The sequence below is a fragment of the Macrobrachium rosenbergii genome, chromosome 11, assembly GCF_040412425.1.
Source record: "Macrobrachium rosenbergii isolate ZJJX-2024 chromosome 11, ASM4041242v1, whole genome shotgun sequence".
NCBI lineage: Eukaryota > Metazoa > Arthropoda > Malacostraca > Decapoda > Palaemonidae > Macrobrachium > Macrobrachium rosenbergii.
Genome location: NC_089751.1, coordinates 47,278,117 through 47,296,205, shown reverse-complemented (window position 1 = coordinate 47,296,205; position 18,089 = coordinate 47,278,117). Strand labels below are relative to the sequence as shown.

Below are 18,089 nucleotides of genomic sequence, written 5' to 3'. Positions count from 1 at the left end.
CCAACTGTCTATGGTAACTCTAGGTTATATATATTTATTAATGTCTTTTCCAGTTAGAAGGGTTGCCTGTAGATGGTGTTGAGAATGGAGTAATCCACCACAGTTGACTGATGACCAAGTACAAAAACTCTGCTTTAGGCAAAAAAAAAGTCACAATAAGTATCTGAGGCAACATGCTTAACGCCCCACCCTTCTACCCTGGAATCGATCTCAGGGTCTTGTTTGTCATTCGAGGTTGAATGTATATATATATATATGTATGTATGTATGTATGCACACACACACATATATATATATATGTATATGAATGTCTTTTCCTGTAATACCACAGTGTAATATGAATATAAGAAGGCCCATAAAACACTATTTAAACGTTGCAACCATATATTTCGGGCACTTGCAAGTGCTCGAAATATATGGTTGCAACGTTTAAATAGTGTTTTATGGGCCTTCTTATATTCATTATATATATATATATATATATATATATATATATATATATATATATATATATATATACGTGTGTGTGTTTTTTATATATAACGGAGTGTTTTTGTAAGTACGTGCAAATGAACATTTATGAAAAACGTAACTTGGAAGAAATGTCTAGTCCTGCGCGTTATTGTGGAGGTACATTGCACCGTACTTTTCGTCTGCATGAGCAATAAGCTATTCAGACTGAATAAGACTGCTGTTCAGACATTAAGAAGTTTCCGTATGCATTTTTCAGTAGGACGCATAATACGTGTTTTTGAATTACTTTTTTAGTTTTCTGTAAAAGAAAACTATTTTGCCGGCTTTGTCTGTCCGTCCGCACTTTTTCAGTCCGCCCTCAGCTCTTCAAAACTACTGAGGCTAGAGGGCTGCCAAATGGTATGTTGATCATCCACCCTCCAGCAAACATACCTAATTGCAGCCCTCTAGTCTCAGTACTTTTTATTTTATTTAAGGTTAAAGTTAGTTATAATCGTGCTTCTGGCAACGATATAGGATAGGCCGCCACCGGGCCGTTATGCTGTAGCGGCTGTACAGAAAACTCGTTTCGTCGGCCCGCATTTTTTACTTGTTTTTTGCTATTCTTTGGGATTTCTAGCGTGAGAGACAAAGTTACAAAAAACAAAACAAAATTACATCTAATTAGGACGAGTTGATGAACGTACGTAGTTTTTATGCTGGAAAATGTAACACGTTGAAATGAATCGCTAATTTTAGTAACACTGTGCTGTAAAAAAAATAAAACATGGGAAATTTGTGTTGCAGTGAGGAGGACTTGTGAGAATGGTCATTGGTGTGGTAAGCAAACGGAAGTCTTAACTGTTGAGAAATGAATAACCCTGATATATAACGCAAGAATAAAATTTCCACATTCACCACGGTTATAATTATAGTCTACGCTGTCCATTATTCCATAGTGCGTGTAGCCTCAGGAGAAATGTGGGTGATCTGAAATTAGAATAGAAATAATAGGGCAGATAACCAGTTAATGGAAAGTCAGAATTGCTCGAAGTTGATTAATCTGACACAAACAGAAGTTAATTGTGATATCGCGAATCTTGGTGCTTTAAATCCGTAGTATTTTATGCAAGAGCAGAACAGGAGAATAAGTTTGTGTGACACTAAGACATAAACATACCAAGTATAGTAATGCTGCAAAGCTGCACCGCGATAACTGTAATCTACGAATAATCTTCCATTATGCAGCGTATGTCTGTTTTGTGTATGCATAAATACACGGGCACACACAAAGAATATATATATATATATATATATATATATATATATATATATATATATATATATATATATATATATATATATATATATATATATATATATATATATATATATATATATATATATATATATATATATATATATATATATATATATATATATATATTGAAAACTGGTGCCCCCTTGAAATTTTTCTGGATCCACCAGTGACTTCACACACTCATAAATTTCTGTGTGCCGTATTGCGCTGTTGTTTATTCACTGAAAACGATAAATTCGCAAAGTATTCGTCACTAGGCTTTGAGAAAGGTTGAAATACGGTGCGCTTAGTTTTTGTGCATTTGTATGTATAGTATATTTGTACCCACGGCATGAATAGTTATAAATGACAAAGGTTGTAAATGACTGATTACACTTTAGCCAGAATGGAAGTTATTGGACCATCGATATTTTTATTGAAGCTGCTGTTGGGAATGACTTCACACTCATTTCCTTGTTCTTTTTTTCTTGCGTCCTTTAGTAAATCCCTTTCTCACATTTTAGTTTCTTTTTCCTGATATATATTTTGTTATTCCCCATTTCATATGAACCTTTTTCTTTTTTTTTTTTGTAATTCCCTATTTCATTTGATCCCGTTCTTGTTTCCTTCTCATCCGCTTACTGGATGATAATCACAGCTGATGGTCAAGGAAGAATGATTCCTACGAACCGTTCCGTTATTTATATTTATTTATTTTCCTTTGGTGACTTTTACCTCACCTCTTTTCTGTGATGCAAAGAGACAGTCTCTGTGTATTTTCCCTTAGTAAAAGGTATTATATTAAGAGAGGACAGATGTGGCTTTCCTTTCTTGCCAGGCCGATCATCATAACAAATGAGTGAGAATTAATGAAAGTTTTCAAACACTTATAAATTTTCCATCCTTCTGGTAACATCTATACATCACAGGATTTATTTGTTTGCTGGAGGTCATTGTTGTACGAATGGGATTTAACATATTTCCGAGTTAATTGTTTTGATAAGTTGATTAATAAGACACATGAGTCCCAATTTTTTCTTTATATTTTTTACTCCAAAAAATGTGCAGTGGTAATGTTATGGTGTACTCATAGTTTTACTTGTGAGCAGATGTGTTCGAGGCGTTGGCTTGAAAATCTTATCAAATTTTAATAACGTAGTAGTTACTGAAAAAATTAACATCCGGGATATTGCACTGAAAAAAATATGAGTGTTAAAGAATGTGACAACTGTAGTTTAGATGCAGGAGAAACCCTTTCATTTGTCCCCTGCCTCTACCCCCCTCCCTAGGAGAGACTTTGTATCCCCACCTTCCCCTCTCCCCTGAAAATATCTGCGAAACGTATTATAGGCACCAGAAATTCATTTAGTGTAGTATATGTTGTCTGCATGCATTCATTGATACACCGAAAACATTTCACATGCAACATTAAGCTGATTGAAGTTGGTACGTTTGATATGACATATTAGTACCAGAGGAGAAATGTTGAGCCTTTCGAAATCATATTACATGCATCATCAGTTAGCAAGTGGAAAGAATAGGTGTTAAGATTTCCTGTGCATATGTTTGATTTTGCAAGTAACATTACCATGCGGATCAGTGCAGCTGTCGTAAAATTTACGCTTTGAAATCGTCCTCCCCAATTTGTGTTTCTCGATACGACAGGGACTGTGTGAAGCAGACTGTTGATTTGTAAACTGGAAAAGTGGCTGGATATGCAAATTTCCAAGAGAATAACTTAAGCCATAGAAAAACAAAAGCGGGGTGGGTTGCGGGACAACGATCATGTTTTCCTTTCTCATGTATAAAGAAATAAAAGAACTGCCGAACGTTCTCATTGCAGTATCTCACACGTCGTGGTTTTCCTAAACACTGCAGACAGCGGATGGTGTCAGTTATTGCGACTCTGACCGGAAATGCTTTTCATGACGCAACTCTCGATTGGCCTCGTCTTTTGCGCAATCAAACTGGAAACGTTTCCTTTCTTTCTGTTTGTTTATTTATTTATTTTTTTTTTTGCCTGGTGTAGATTCACCAGTGGCTTGATTCTCGTGTCCATTTGTAATATATATATATATATATATATATATATATATATATATATATATATATATATATATATATATATATATATATATATATTTAAAGAAGCAAATGTATGTGTGTACATATACATACAAAGGAATACAAACACATGCACACAAACACACACACACACACACACACACACACACACATATATATATATATATATATATATATATATATATATATATATATATATATATATATATATATATATATATCAATAGAAGAATCCACTATAATACTCTTGTTTAGCAAGACGAAATGTATCTGTAGATATATTTACATTTCGTATTACAGTGGATCCTTCTATTGATAACTGAGAAGCACGATACGGTGTTTTTATATTTCATATATATATATATATATATATATATATATATATATATATATATATATATATATATATATATATATATATATATATATTTGCAGCAGAAAATGTCACAGAATCTTCATTATTCTAAAATAGTTCTCATATATGTGAATTTTACTTATTGTACTTTACCATAATAACAACGCCTCTCTCTCTCTCTCTCTCTCTCTCTCTCTCTCTCTCTCTCTCTCTCTCTCTCTCTCTCTCTCTCTCTCTCTCCATGTCTTCACGGTTCATTGCATTATATAAGATATTTTTGTGTCTATAAATTGTACCGTTCTACTATTATTCCTGAAAGTTTCTAATTCATCTCAGTTGAATATTTTTTTTTTATTTGTTGCTAAAACTGACGAGAGTTTCTTGTGGTAATTGGTTGATTCATTCACTGCTCCAAGTAAGGATTTTTTCGTGAGTTTCCATTTCATTAGTTTCAAAAAAGTGTCAGTTATTGCTCAGTTTCATTTCATAATAGGTTCAAGGTCACTGTAACATCCTGCGTTCCTTACCTGGGTTTTCCCTCGAAACTAAAGTCGTGCAGGATGATATTACAATATTCCGTAAAGAAAAAAAGAAAGAATACTGTCAGAAACCACAAACTTTCCGTGTTTTGTGTGATGCAAAAAAAAAAAAAAGAACTGTTGCAACTTGCTCATTGCTCATCATTTGCAAATTGTGGGTGATTTTCTGCTTGTTGAAAGGCTCCCAAGTATTTTAACCTCGGTCCCCAGCTTGGCCAAGGTCCCCAGAGTCCTTGGAAGTGACTTAGAGGGAATTGGTCGGTAACATACGTATTGATTATCTCCTCCTCTGCATATCCATTTCCTCTCGTCATTTCTTCTCTGGCTATCCTTTGTCCTTCCCGACATCTCCTCGCCTGTATGCCTCATTTCAGTCTTTTTTTCTTTATTTATTTGCCCAGTCTTCTTTAAGGTCTTTTATTTTGACTCCCCGTAGGGGGGCTAGTGCCGTCAGTGCACCTCACGGGGTGCACTGTAGGTATCACTAAAGGTTCTTTATAGCCTCCCTTCGGCCCCTAGCTGCAACCCCTTTCATTCCTTTTACTGTACCTCCATTCACATTATCTTTTCTTCCATCTCGCCATCCACCCTCTCCTAACAATTATTTCGCGGTGCAACTGCGAGGTTATCCTCCTGTTACACCTTTCTGACCTACCTACTCTCAGTTTCCTTTCCAGCGCTGAATAACCTCATAGGTTCCAGTCCTAGGGCTTTGGCCTAAACTCCATATTCCAATCCATTTTGAAGCATCGTCTCGGTGTTTTTGTTATTTCTGCGTCGTCTCTTCCCCTGTCCTCCTTGGTAGATTTCTCTTGTCCCCTGAAGGCGTTTTGTGCATCGCGTGAATTCACAATTTCATTGTATATCAGGTACTCTTTATTGAATTTTTCATAGATTTTTTATATCTGCGATAGTGTCTTCCCCTCTCCCCCCCCCCAACTCCTTATTATCACCATTCATTTTCATTTATTTCCTGTTTTGATTTTGGCTTTTCCCTCATTGTCATATTCAGTGTTCTTCTCAGAGTGGCATCTTCATCTCCCGCTTTGTTCCCTGAGTTGTTTTCACTCTGTCTTGAGAAAAAAAGTAAAACCCGAATTAAAGAAAAACTTTTAACTATAAAATACCATACGATAACCAAAGAGCAACTTAAACACCGCACAAATGAAACATGAGAATGACATTAGATCCATGCATATCGTTCATTTAGGCTTGACTCAGGTGGTTAACAACAGCATTTGCCTTTAAAGAGTTTTCCTAAGTTTCTTTATTCCATTTTGCCTTTTTTGTTCTCTTTATAGCTTATGTTTCTTTGGTTGAACTTAGTTATTAGTTTCTCAGGTCTTCTTAATGCTGGAATCATCAAGATTGAAAGTAGTTTTATTTTTCATAACAAAGTTTGAAAATAATTTTTATTTAACATGTTTGGAATGGTAACTGTGTATAGGGAGAAATCTATCCTGGACATAGGGTTAGACACTCCCATGTAAGAGATAGGTGTAAAAGAAATATGTCTATTAATTTTTGTTGACCCATATAAAAGATAGGTATAAAAAAATATATAATTTTTTTTTGTAGACTCCCATATAAGAGATAGGTATAAAAAAATATATATTAATTTTTTTTGTAGACACTCCCAATAAGTAGATATCATTTATGATTATTTATCACTCTGCTTTTCTTTTGTAAACACTCAATAATAAGAAAATAAAAATACTTTATTTTTTAAAATATTCCTAATCAAGAATAGATAAAAAAAAAAGAAAGTAGTGTTACTGACAGCTTCATTTTTTTTTGCATTGATACACTCCTAAATAAGAGGAATAAAAAAATGCTTATTTACTCCTGTTTTTTTTTACATTGATGTTTTCCCAAGTAAGAATAGAGAGTCAAAGAAAGAAAACTGATTTACTGCTTAATTTTTTTTCTCTTATAGTTTTGGAACATCCTGAACTTTTTGGGGGCGTTAGACGATATGACGGTAAATATGTGATATGCCATCTCTTATCTGTCTTTGTTTCTCCATCTACTGTTTTTGATATATATACATATCTCTCTCTCTGTGGCTTCGTGGAAACCAAGTTGTTTTTATTTTCTATTTTTTTATACCAACAGTCTCCATGTTGATTTCATGACTATGTCATTGGATAGATTTCTTCTCCCCTCATTTCTTTTCAACGTTGCACGCACAGCGGTTGGCCGACGCTCACTCAGTAAACCACAAAAGGAAAGCTTCAAGTTAAATGGCTTATTAATAAATAAATTTTTAAGAATGAGCTCATGACAGAGAACGCATTGTAGATCATTTGATGTCGCCTCATCCTCGATTGTTTCCAGATCTTTATTTTTCGTTTTTACCTCTCCAGTACGGAAAGTAAAAATCGTAAGTTTGTTTACAAATAGAATAAAAATGTATTGAGAGAAAGCCCTGTAGATGATTAATAAACATTGATTTTTTTATTTTTCTTTTTCGGAATCTCTCCTGTATGGAATGTCAAAGATATATTATCAAGAAAGGTATGGAAGAGAGTTTATTCTGCTTGAGTTGATGAACACAGGATTTCTAAGGTTACTGGAAGATGTGTTGTTATTAATTTTTCTATCTAGGGGACCTTAATTGGTCCTACAAAGGAGCAGTAAAGAATATGTCTGCTGAAGAACACTTCATGAATTCTAAGTTGGAACTGATATGTGTATCATACAAAATTAGTAAATTTTCAGATTTCTGTGAGAGATGGAGTCGATATCTTTGATGAAAGAACTCTCTCTCTCTCTCTCTCTCTCTCTCTCTCTCTCTCTCTCTCTCTCTCTCTCTCTCTCTCTCTCTCTCAGTTTTTGCAGTAACGTTGTTCATTTGCTCAAGCAGTAATAGTCGAGATGAGACTCTCGCTTTGGACGTAACGATTTCTGTAAAGAGGAATTATGAATTTCTGAGCAATCTTGATCATACTTGTGTCAGTGGATAGGGATTAACATAATCGTTGTCTCTATTTGTTTATGTTGTAGTGGTTCCCTTGCTGGCATGCTCTATTTTATTGAAAGAATTTATTTATTGTTTATTTATCTATTTATTTCTATTCATTCTTTTCAATGTCATTATTGCTGTGTTGCGGGAGCCGCTGTGTCTGTGACGTCAATAACAATAACCTGGGTCAATAACACTAACCTAGGTCAGTAACAATAACCCGGCTTAACAAAATACAACAACAACAACAACAAGTCCCGCCTTGCGCTTTTGCGTTAGCTATTAGCCTCCTCATGGACGGAGCCATTTCGTATCATGTCTTGCCTCTTGGAGTCACTCATTGTTTTTAATCTCTTATTTTGTCTTTAGCTCCATATTCGTCACTGGCTGTCGTAAAGGATTGTCATTATCTTCAGAGAATGTAATGAATAAATGACTGATATAAGTTACAAGACTGAAGACCTTTTTTTTCAGGCTCTTGAAGTTCGTACACACTTTGGTTTTTGCAGTGACTTTTTCGTTACCTATTTGAGCCATTTAAAGTCTTTCTTTTCTTTAGTAGCACACACCCACACACGCACACAAACATGCCACACACACACACACACACACAGAAGAGAGAGAGAGAGAGAGAGAGAGAGAGAGAGAGAGAGAGAGAGAGAGAGAGAGACCTAACATCTGTACCAACGAAGTAGGTGAAGTATATTGATCAGTTAGCAACATCACAAAGACCTCCGAAGTTCAGACTGAGGATGTCTCAGGGCATATAGTGTAATTACATATCCTCAAGATTCTATTTTAAGTATGCATATTTGCAAATGTAAGTGTATGTGTGTGTGTGTTTTCTATAGGTATATGTACAAGAATACTGCAGGTAAACAGAATTCCTCTAGAACTTAAAAATAATAGTATAAGATAAATCAATTTGATGTCAGTAGGAACTGGAGTACTTGATATACCCTTCCACTCGTGGTTTCTTTCTGATAGCATGAAACAGGTAAGACTGTTACTTTCATGATAATTACACACATAAAATAGGAACAACTGAGGAACACCTGTCAGGTAAGATTCTTTACATCATGAGGAGAACTCGCTTTATCAGTCAAGTTCACGTTTTATAATATTCCAAGTGTTGGCCGATACTGTAGGTTCCGTACGGCGAGTGTCGTTTCTTGTTACTTATGAAGGGTATTGAATGCTGTTGTCGATTTGTTCCTTCTTCCCTGGAAAACGTTTTAAAAGACCTGATATGAAATATCTCTGTTTTTCGTAGACTCACTTCTTGTGCCATTGTCATGGCATTCAGCAGCACTGAGTCACTTTGTGTCAGTGAGATTGAGGGTCACTTTGGGCAATGATTATTATGTGTATCCTTGTTGTCCTAAGGTTACCCTAAACCTCCCCTTTCTCTCTCTCTCTCTCTCTCTCTCTCTCTCTCTCTCTCTCTCTCTCTCTCTCTCTCTCTCTCTCTTCGGGGAGCTGAATATGATTGATTTGCAATGGATCTTGTAGTCATTATCCACTATTCGCACCCACTGCATTTCAGATCAACTGTTTTCATGTTTAATGAACATTGGTAAACCACAGGACCCCAATGAAACCATTTTAGGAGGATGTGTTCACCAACATTTGAAAGTTATTGTCAGACCTTGACTGGAGCTGAACGGAATACACACATACACACACACACACAGGCACTCACACACACACACACACACACACACACACACAAGCATAATTGAAGACCAACAGGAAATCCTTACTCAAAAATGACATTTGATTAAAGGAGCATTTCTTAGCCCAAGAACCTAAAAGAATATCTGACTCTTGCCTCTTATATCCTCTGCCAATGACGCCTTTGAGACTTCATTGTCTTTGGCGTGGTGAAACGCCTCAATTTTGTTTCGATCCCCGTCCCAGCCTCGTTCCATGCTTGCTTGCCTCACAAGAATCTAACGCGCACAAGGGTATCTTTTATTTATTTTCTATTGTTTACTAGATTTGTTGTCCAATCACAGACAATACATTTGCGACAGCAGTTACTATGTGATTTGCGCATAGCTTTTTGCCCTGTTATCTGTCTCCGGGAGGCCGCAGAACCCAATTGGCTTTCCTTCTTTTGTGTGCTTTTATTTTAACGGCATGTCCTAACACAAGGTCAGTGGTAAATGGCTGTATTTAGTGTTTTTTTTTTTTATAAATGGAAGCCGTGAAGCAGATGCATATGGTTGTTATATTATGTTAAATAGAATGTTTTACAACTATTGATAAGACTCTCTGAGGTGTTAAATGCAATCAGTTTTTTATTGATGTGTTATGAAGTGTCTTATGTCATAAGTAAGGTCATTGGACTAATGCCTGACGATTAGGTCTGACCGAGTATTAAGTGTTTGTTGCATATCATAGATACGTTAGTCTTTTATCCTAAGCTTTTTCGAAGTTTTGTTTTCTTGCACAGCTTTTCATATAATATTTTAGAATAAAATTTCAGACAGCATCAGTTATCATAAGGTACAAACCCTTAATTAATTATTTTATTTGTTGTTACTCATTTAATTTTTACGATTGACAATAGTAAAGTTAATTGGTAGGAAATATACCTTTTCTTTGAGTTTTTTTTTTTGGGGGGGGGGGTTGGGTGGGAGAATCCTAACAGCCTTTAGAAACCTTGGTTAGAGAATAGTTACTTGATAGCTTTGTTTCAGGTAACTTAGTTTTGCTCCTGACATATTTTGGCAAATTCGGTGAGCTGCTTCTATTGAAAAAGAAATGTATGATCCAGGCAGACACCCGACTTATTTAGAAAAAAAAAATAGTATTAGAGTAATACGAAATAAAGTACAGCAAAGATATTCGTTTGAAAACGGACATTTGCTATTTTTGATAATGGCTACGGCCTTTGTGTTCATACCTCGTGGGGCTAATCAGTATTTTTTTTTTTTTTTTTTTTTTTTTTTTTTTTTTTTCGTACAAGTAGAATGTGCGAGATCACGTTGGTATCCTAAGCTTGGGGCCTCTCCCGGGTAACTCACAACCCTCTGGGGAGTCCCAGAGGGGGAGAGTCCCGTATAGTCTGGAACCGGTTTCTGTTCAGGTTGGGTTTGGCCTTTACTCAAAATATCCGAGCCTTATTATTATTTTTTTCTTTGAATACTTGTGGTTTGATAAGGACGGATTTTTCAGGGATAATGATGGATATGATTTGGATATTTATTGTATCCTAAATCACATTCTTTCGACTTTTTATAAAAGCGTAAGAGATCAAGCGTAATGAAGTAGGTGAGATTATCAACAGATATGTTTAGCTTCATTCAGTAGACATTTATAATTGGTCTACGGATTATCCTTGCTGTTTGTGTTTATTTATTGCTGAGGATTAAAACAAAGCTGTAGGAATAAAAAAAACTCATTTTTCACCATTAGTTTTTGTAGTCACGCATTTCCGGTTTTAAATGCTGTACTGGTTTCCTAAAATGTTTCTAAGACTGTAGTATTTCGTATTTCATATTATTATTGCAATGTTTATCATTTATTTGAACAAAATATATCATTGCTCTATTCGTATGTGTGTCGTTTAAGTGTTACATTATCGGATAGATAGATAGATAGATAGATTCCTTATATATCTCGAAGACCCTTCACAGCTGAGAAAAAGGGTCATTATCGTTAAGGGCTATTCACTCATTTTAAGGTCCTGATTCCTGTGACTTTGTCACGTAATATGCTGTAATTTGTATTAGTTCTGAAGGTAATCACTCTCTGATATTTTTCGTGTCAGATAGTTAATTGTCATACGTGCAAATGGTATGTAATTTCGTCATGTTTATAAATGATGCTTTTTTCGTTTTAGTTTTAATTTTTTGGGGGTAGGTTGGTTCTAGGTCATGCACGATTCATTGAACAATAGCAAGTTGACTTAAATTTAAGTTAACATTTAAATTAAGTTAGTTTTAATCGTTATTTACTTGCGAAATTATAAGTGGAAGAATTCGTAGGAGTTGAACATCTCGTTATCAGTTATCTCCCAAAAGAATTATGTGAGGGAAATTTTTAACGTTTCATCTTTAGTTTCCAAAGGTGGTATATAGCATAATGTGGGTAAACACTCTTCGTTTTGTTTTCTGAAAAGGAAATTTAGTATATTCTTTCCGAAATGACGTTAGGTTTTGCATCGAATGGTTTAGATATTTTGTTTTAGTACGTAGGGGAAGAACGGTCATGGAAAGGCCAGTGTTGGAATAGGAAGGCTATTTCGAAACCTTGAGGCTGGCAATATGAAAGCAAAATGAAAGGACTCTGGTAAGGATAGCACTTGATAGCACTCTAGAAGTCAAATCTTAAGAAAGGAACATTGAAAGCAAAATGATAGATGTTGTTGCATGACACTTGCTTGTTTACTTACCATTCACTCGTATATTTTGAGGCCGTGAAGCTTAGTATATTTAACTAGCATGGTGGTTATAGGTAAGAAAATTACTATACTGGAAAATATCAGGTAGCCTCGGAATCCAGTAGAATGACGAATGAGTTAATGAAAAGGATTATATGTTATAGTTTAAATTACATTATCATCATTATTATTTTCTAATTGTTATCTTTTTCTCAGAGTTGCCAAAATTCTCTGCCTTTCATTATTACCAAAAAACAAGTTAATGAAATTAATGATAGAATTTAATTTACAACGTATGACCATTACCTAGTCACAGGATTTTAATATATTTTTTCTCTTTTCTCTCTCTTTCTGTCTGTCTCTCCTTCGCGACGATTTTTGGGGACGCCCGCAAACTCAGGAGGGTGTCGTGACGCCCGTATCCCCCCCGTCGCCCATAAAACAGATAGAAGCCCCTCCTCCCTCGACCACTACAACCGCCATCCCTACAACCCCTACAACTACCAACGCTGCGCAGGACGCCACAACCGCTAAGCAATTGGTAAGTACCCCACTACTCGTGAGTTATTGGTGTTCACTTTGCAGCAAGAAGTTGCGTAATATATTTTGTATGTGCTGGTTATACGCGTATGTATTTATTCGTGGTGATCTTAACCTCGTTGGTTTTGAGCCATCTGTCTCCTTTATATGTATGTATGTATGTATGTATGTATGTATGTATGTATGTATGTATGTATCACATTTTGTTCATGTGTACTTGTGAGTAGCCACGTAAATTTGAGTCTTTTGCTTTCTTTCTCTGTATGTATGTATGTATATTTGTTATGAAGGCATTGAGCAGTATCTAGTCTATTCAAATAGTAACTTTCTTATGAAACTCATCGTGTTCTTATTTATGTTATGTTTACGTATGCAATTAAACGGGAGATTTCCCAGGGCTAGATAAACCCATCAAGAGCTTTTTTTAAAAGCATTTCTTTGCCTCTTTGTTACCTAAGGAATATTTATAGAAAGCGGAATACCGTTTACTTGATGTTCTCGAGACTTCAGGTGGTTGAACTTCCATCTGTTCTTTGGTGATGGAGGGGAAAGGAAATTCTCTGTGTGTATATTTTTGGCCCCCTTTGTTAACTTGTGGGGGAAATTCATTCGTAAGTGAAATTTATTCGTGAATGAAATTCGTTCGTGAAGGAAATTCATCAGTTAAGGATATCCATTCGTGAAGAGAATTCATTCGTGAAGGAGGTTCATTTCGTGAAGGAAATTCATTCGTGAAAGGGCGATTCATTCGTGAAGAGAATTCATTCGTGAAGGAAATTCGTTCGTGGAGGAAACTCATTCGTGAAGGAAATCCATTCGTGAAGGAATGTGTTATATTTTAGTGGAGTTACTTAAAGAATTGTAATATTTTTACTAAAATACTTTACTGTGTTTTAAGCTGTGAAGGGAATTTTTTTTATTTAGCTCTAGCTGGTAATTCAGAATTTATAAGAACGCTGTACTTTTCTTGTATGCTATCACCCTGTTTTAATCAAAACCAAAAAATACCATGAAAAACGGCTCAAATTTTCTCCAAAGGAATTATTTCCATATATCTTTGATTTAGTAGATAAGGGAACTCTTGTTTTTCCTATAGCCTCTCGTTTTATATCAGAACTGAGCTATTTTCTTATTCAGTATCTAAATATGTAAACATGAGGAAAGAGGAGCGGTCTTTGCCGTACAAATACGTAGAATTGGCTCTAAGCATTTTGAAGTGTATTATGTAAACAGTGATAAATATCATGCATGAACACTTTCTTACTCCTAACATCAGCTGATTACGTCCATTTTTATATTTGACTTCATAGTCTTACCTGAAGGCTTATGTGCCGTAGACAATGCACAGACCTGAAGCTTGCAGGTGTGTGTCATGTATAATCTTAACTGCGTATTGGTAAGTGTAGTTTACCTTCTCTCTCTCTCTCTCTCTCTCTCTCTCTCTCTCTCTCTCTCTCTCTCTCTCTCTCTCTCTCTCTCTCTCTCGTTCTTGTACCTTGCCAATTGGCCGGTGTCAAACATATAAAAGACTCCCGAAGGTGGCTCTAAACGTCGCGACACTGACGTGAAATCTATATTTAACCGTGTGTGTTTTCAGTGTGTGTGTTTTTATGCATGTGAGTTTTGCGCGCGTTTGGTTTTCGGCGTAGGTGTTTTTGCACCATGGAAGTTTCCACTACATGGCTAAGTTGAATCCAGTCTACTGATTTCTTTGCGTAATTATTAATCAAGCCTTTTACACACAACTGCTGTTACATGTGCGTCTCTTAACCTTGCTTTGGTAATAATACGTCTACCCAAAAGTCATAAAATTTATGCTAGTTTGGCCAATTATGTCAGCTGGAGGATCATCGCCTCATTTAGGCATGCAGAAATCGTCTCCAAGGATTTTGCCAAAAATCCAACTTTTAAATTTAGCAAAAAGTCTTTTTTCCCTACGTTTCTTGACTCCTTTAACGTCTTTGTTTAAGTGACAGCCGTGTCTTCACTAAAAAAGGGAAGAACATTAAGAGTACTCGTGTACTTTTCCTTGTCTCTGTGTTTTGTTTATTTTTATGATTTTTTTTTCTATTGAGGCGAAGCTCCATTTAATTAAGTTTGCCAATCTCGTGAAAATAACTACCATAATCATTATCACTGCAACGCTCTTATTTAATTCGTGCAATAATTTGTCCTATGCACTTATTTTTACAGAAATTGCTCCGCGCGTTTCCCTTTCCTTCTTTAGTCTTCGTAGACTATCTTAGGAGAGAGGAAGACTTCTGAACCAAGGAAGCTTTTTTGTCCCATCTCTTGCCATTGGCGTTCATTCAAATATTCTCTTCCTCTTCCCTCCTCCTCCTCCTCCTCCTTCCTCTTCCTCCTCCTCCTCCTCCTCCTCCTCCTCCTCCTCCTCCTCCTCCTCCTCCTCCTCCTCCTCCTCCTCGGCAGAGCTCGCAATTGCCGTGATTGTTTATCCATGGGTCTGTCTCGGACCTCCTAGAATCGCCCTTGCTTCAAACGGAATGGATAGCTGCGGACACGTTTATACATACATTTATACACAAATTGACATATAAATGCCTGTTCTCCTTTAAGTTGGAACTTGATTCAGCTGACGATTTTCATTCGCTTCCCGTGTTAACCGCTGAAAATATTGTCAAAGCAATTGTGTTTACATTTGTATACGAATGTCTGTCATTGGTATGCACAAGTAAATTTCCCATGATTTATAACGACTTTCATAAGTTATTATCACTTGAATAACTGCAGTGCTTAAGCTTGGGGAAAATTGGAGTTTGAATATGTCTGAAACATCAGGAATATTCAATATTTTAAAGTGTGTAACTAGTGGACAGTAATGTTTCAGGCCGTACAGTATGTTGATGCTTAGTTATCACCTTATCCTTTACACTACTCTTGGTTTTTTTTGGAGTCGGGATTATCACCTCACGTATTTTTTTTTTTTTTTGTCACGGTAGTAGCCACTGGGTCTTATTTTCTGCTCAGATATATAAAAAGACTTCATGGGATGTGTGCAGTGCAGTTGGGCCGGTGTTGATTCTATTTTGGTACAGCCTTGAGAGGCGGAATGGTGAAATATGAGAAGTTATCCATCAAAGACGTCGCAACCGTTTTCTGTGGGTCGCTATTTCGTTGTAGTAGTGAGAATGGAAAATCTTTCGATCGTAGACTTATGTAAATAAATTCGGGTGCTGAAAGAAACTCTCCATGAGAGTTTTCAGTTATAGGAGCGCTTGTGTGCGCTGGTAATTTCTTCAGTGTATATTTAGAAGATAAAATGGCTGGTATTCACGGAATATAATCTTGACATGTCAGTTAATAAGTTTAATGTGATTTTCAAATAAGAAACTTAGGCCATATGAAAATTGTATTTGGACTACGTATATCAGGCTATCAGGCTAATGGGCATTCTGTAATCACACACATACATATATATATGTATATATATATATATATATATATATATATATATATATATGTATGTATGTATGTATGTATGTATGTATGTATGTATGTTTGTATGTAGGTATATATATATATATATATATATATATATATATATATATATATATATATATATATATATATATATATATGCGTGTGTGTGTGTATTTTGTTGTAATAGCCACAATAACCTCAAATCTTCTCAGCTGCTGCTATTACAAGTACATATATGTAAAAGTGCCAAGTAGGTTCTCTCTCTCTCTCTCTCTCTCTCTCTCTCTCTCTCTCTCTCTCTCTCTCTCTCTCTCTCTCTCTCTCTCTCTCTCTTGTCTGAACAGCCACCTGATTAATATGCTAATTAGGACTTCTAGCTTCCATTGTCGGTGGTTTTGGCATTTCGTATGGTTCGCCACTGAACTTTTTAAAGTGATTGTGAAAGTCAGGTAATGGTCAAGGCCATTTCTGTATTATTATTATTATTATTATTATTATTATTATTATTATTATTATTATTATTATTATTATTATTATTGTCGTTGCAGTTACATTTCAGTGCCTATAAATAGTGAATTCTTTCTTGTTTGTATAAATATTCATAAGAGATCTTTGGATTCCTCGAACCTTCATTTACCAAAGCTGAGTAAAATTAACGCATTTCGTTCTCTGAATATAATAATATCTGAGAGCTAATTATATCCTCAAATTAAGAAATTTAATCCTCGCCTCTCTCCTTGTTGTTGGAGGAAAATTTAAATTTCAATATAATCGCTGTGTTAAGAGTAAATGTATTTTAAGAATAAATAAATAAATAAATAAAAATAAATAAATAAATAAAAATAAATAGATAAAAATAAATAAATAAATAAAAATAAATAAATAAAAATAAATGAATAAAAATACATAAATAAATAAAAATAAATAAATAAAAATAAAAGATGAGCAGGCGGAATTTGATACGAGTTATACAGAGAGAGAAAGAAATGTTAGAATAATTTTTAAATCATGTGAATAGTTACATTGGTAAAACCTTTGTAACCTTGGTCAGTATGATATATCTTTTCCTCTACAACTGCTGAAGATGGTGTAATTGAAATAAAATTAATTTACGACACATTAAAGTGACTTGTTACCCTTTGGATTTTCTCTCAATTAATTTAACGAAAGCAGCCATTCGTATAACAAAAAGCAACGTCGAGAGAACAGGTGCGCACCTATGGGAACCGACCCTCGTAGGAAGATTAATAGGAAATGCACGACTCGATACCGGAAAAGATCAGACGGGGTGGCAAAGAGGGCCTGTTGACTTGGTTGGTCTGTGCCATGACCTTGCATGACCTGACCTCCACCGTACTACCGGGAATGAGAAAAGGGAGAGGGAACAGCGCAGAGGTAACCATGTGTTTCTTGTGGTACCCATATGATAGCTACAGAGGGGCCTCTGGGTAGTGTGTGGGGGCGCCCATAGGAGGAATGGCCCACCCATTGTGCCACTCCTCTCATTTTCTGACACCCCCCAGGTAACCCACCCACGCCTCTCCATTTCGGCATATATTAACATCACGACTCTCTTGTCAATTATTCACGTCTCTCCTTCCAATTGCTCTATTCTTTTCTTGGTAATTATGAGAGAGAGAGAGAGAGAAAAGGGTACCTTGGCTTTATAGCTTCTGTTCTGCTTCAACCTTGCATCTCTCTCTCTCTCTCTCTCTCTCTCTCTCTCTCTCTCTCTCTCTCTCTCTCTCTCTCTCTCTCTCTCTCTCTCTCTCCTTGGATGGTAGCTCGTATATCCCACAACGGGACAAGTGTGTACGATTCTCGAGCCAGACGAGGAGGGACGATTGTACGCGTCTGTAAAGTGCAGTATACATCTGTTGACTTAATCATTTAACTAAGTACCTTGTTGAAAGCAGACTGTTGTGGGTTGCAGCTAAGCTGGAGAGAGATTGAGAAGAGAGAAATGTACACCAGCCTTTGGTGTTAATTCTCCGTTGGAATGTATACCATCAAAACGAGAG

General features: G+C 35.8%; 1 protein-coding gene across 8 annotated transcripts in view; it reads left to right on the top strand.

The window, feature by feature from the left end:
• Window positions 1-18,089, top strand: part of LOC136843417 (uncharacterized) — a 398,498-nt gene that overhangs the window by 244,775 nt on the left and 135,634 nt on the right. For 4 of the 8 annotated variants that reach the window (XR_010854547.1, XM_067111855.1, XM_067111857.1 and 1 more), the window contains exons 3-4: window positions 6,669-6,713; window positions 12,488-12,628. Coding sequence is in view for 6 of the 8 variants with exons in the window: in XM_067111855.1 (XP_066967956.1) it covers window positions 6,669-6,713; window positions 12,488-12,628 (186 nt within the window). In the remaining 2 variants the exon portion in view is untranslated. The remainder of the gene's footprint in view (window positions 1-6,668; window positions 6,714-12,487; window positions 12,629-18,089) is intronic. The other 4 variants (XR_010854548.1, XM_067111856.1, XM_067111859.1 and 1 more) reach the window with 1 other exon arrangement.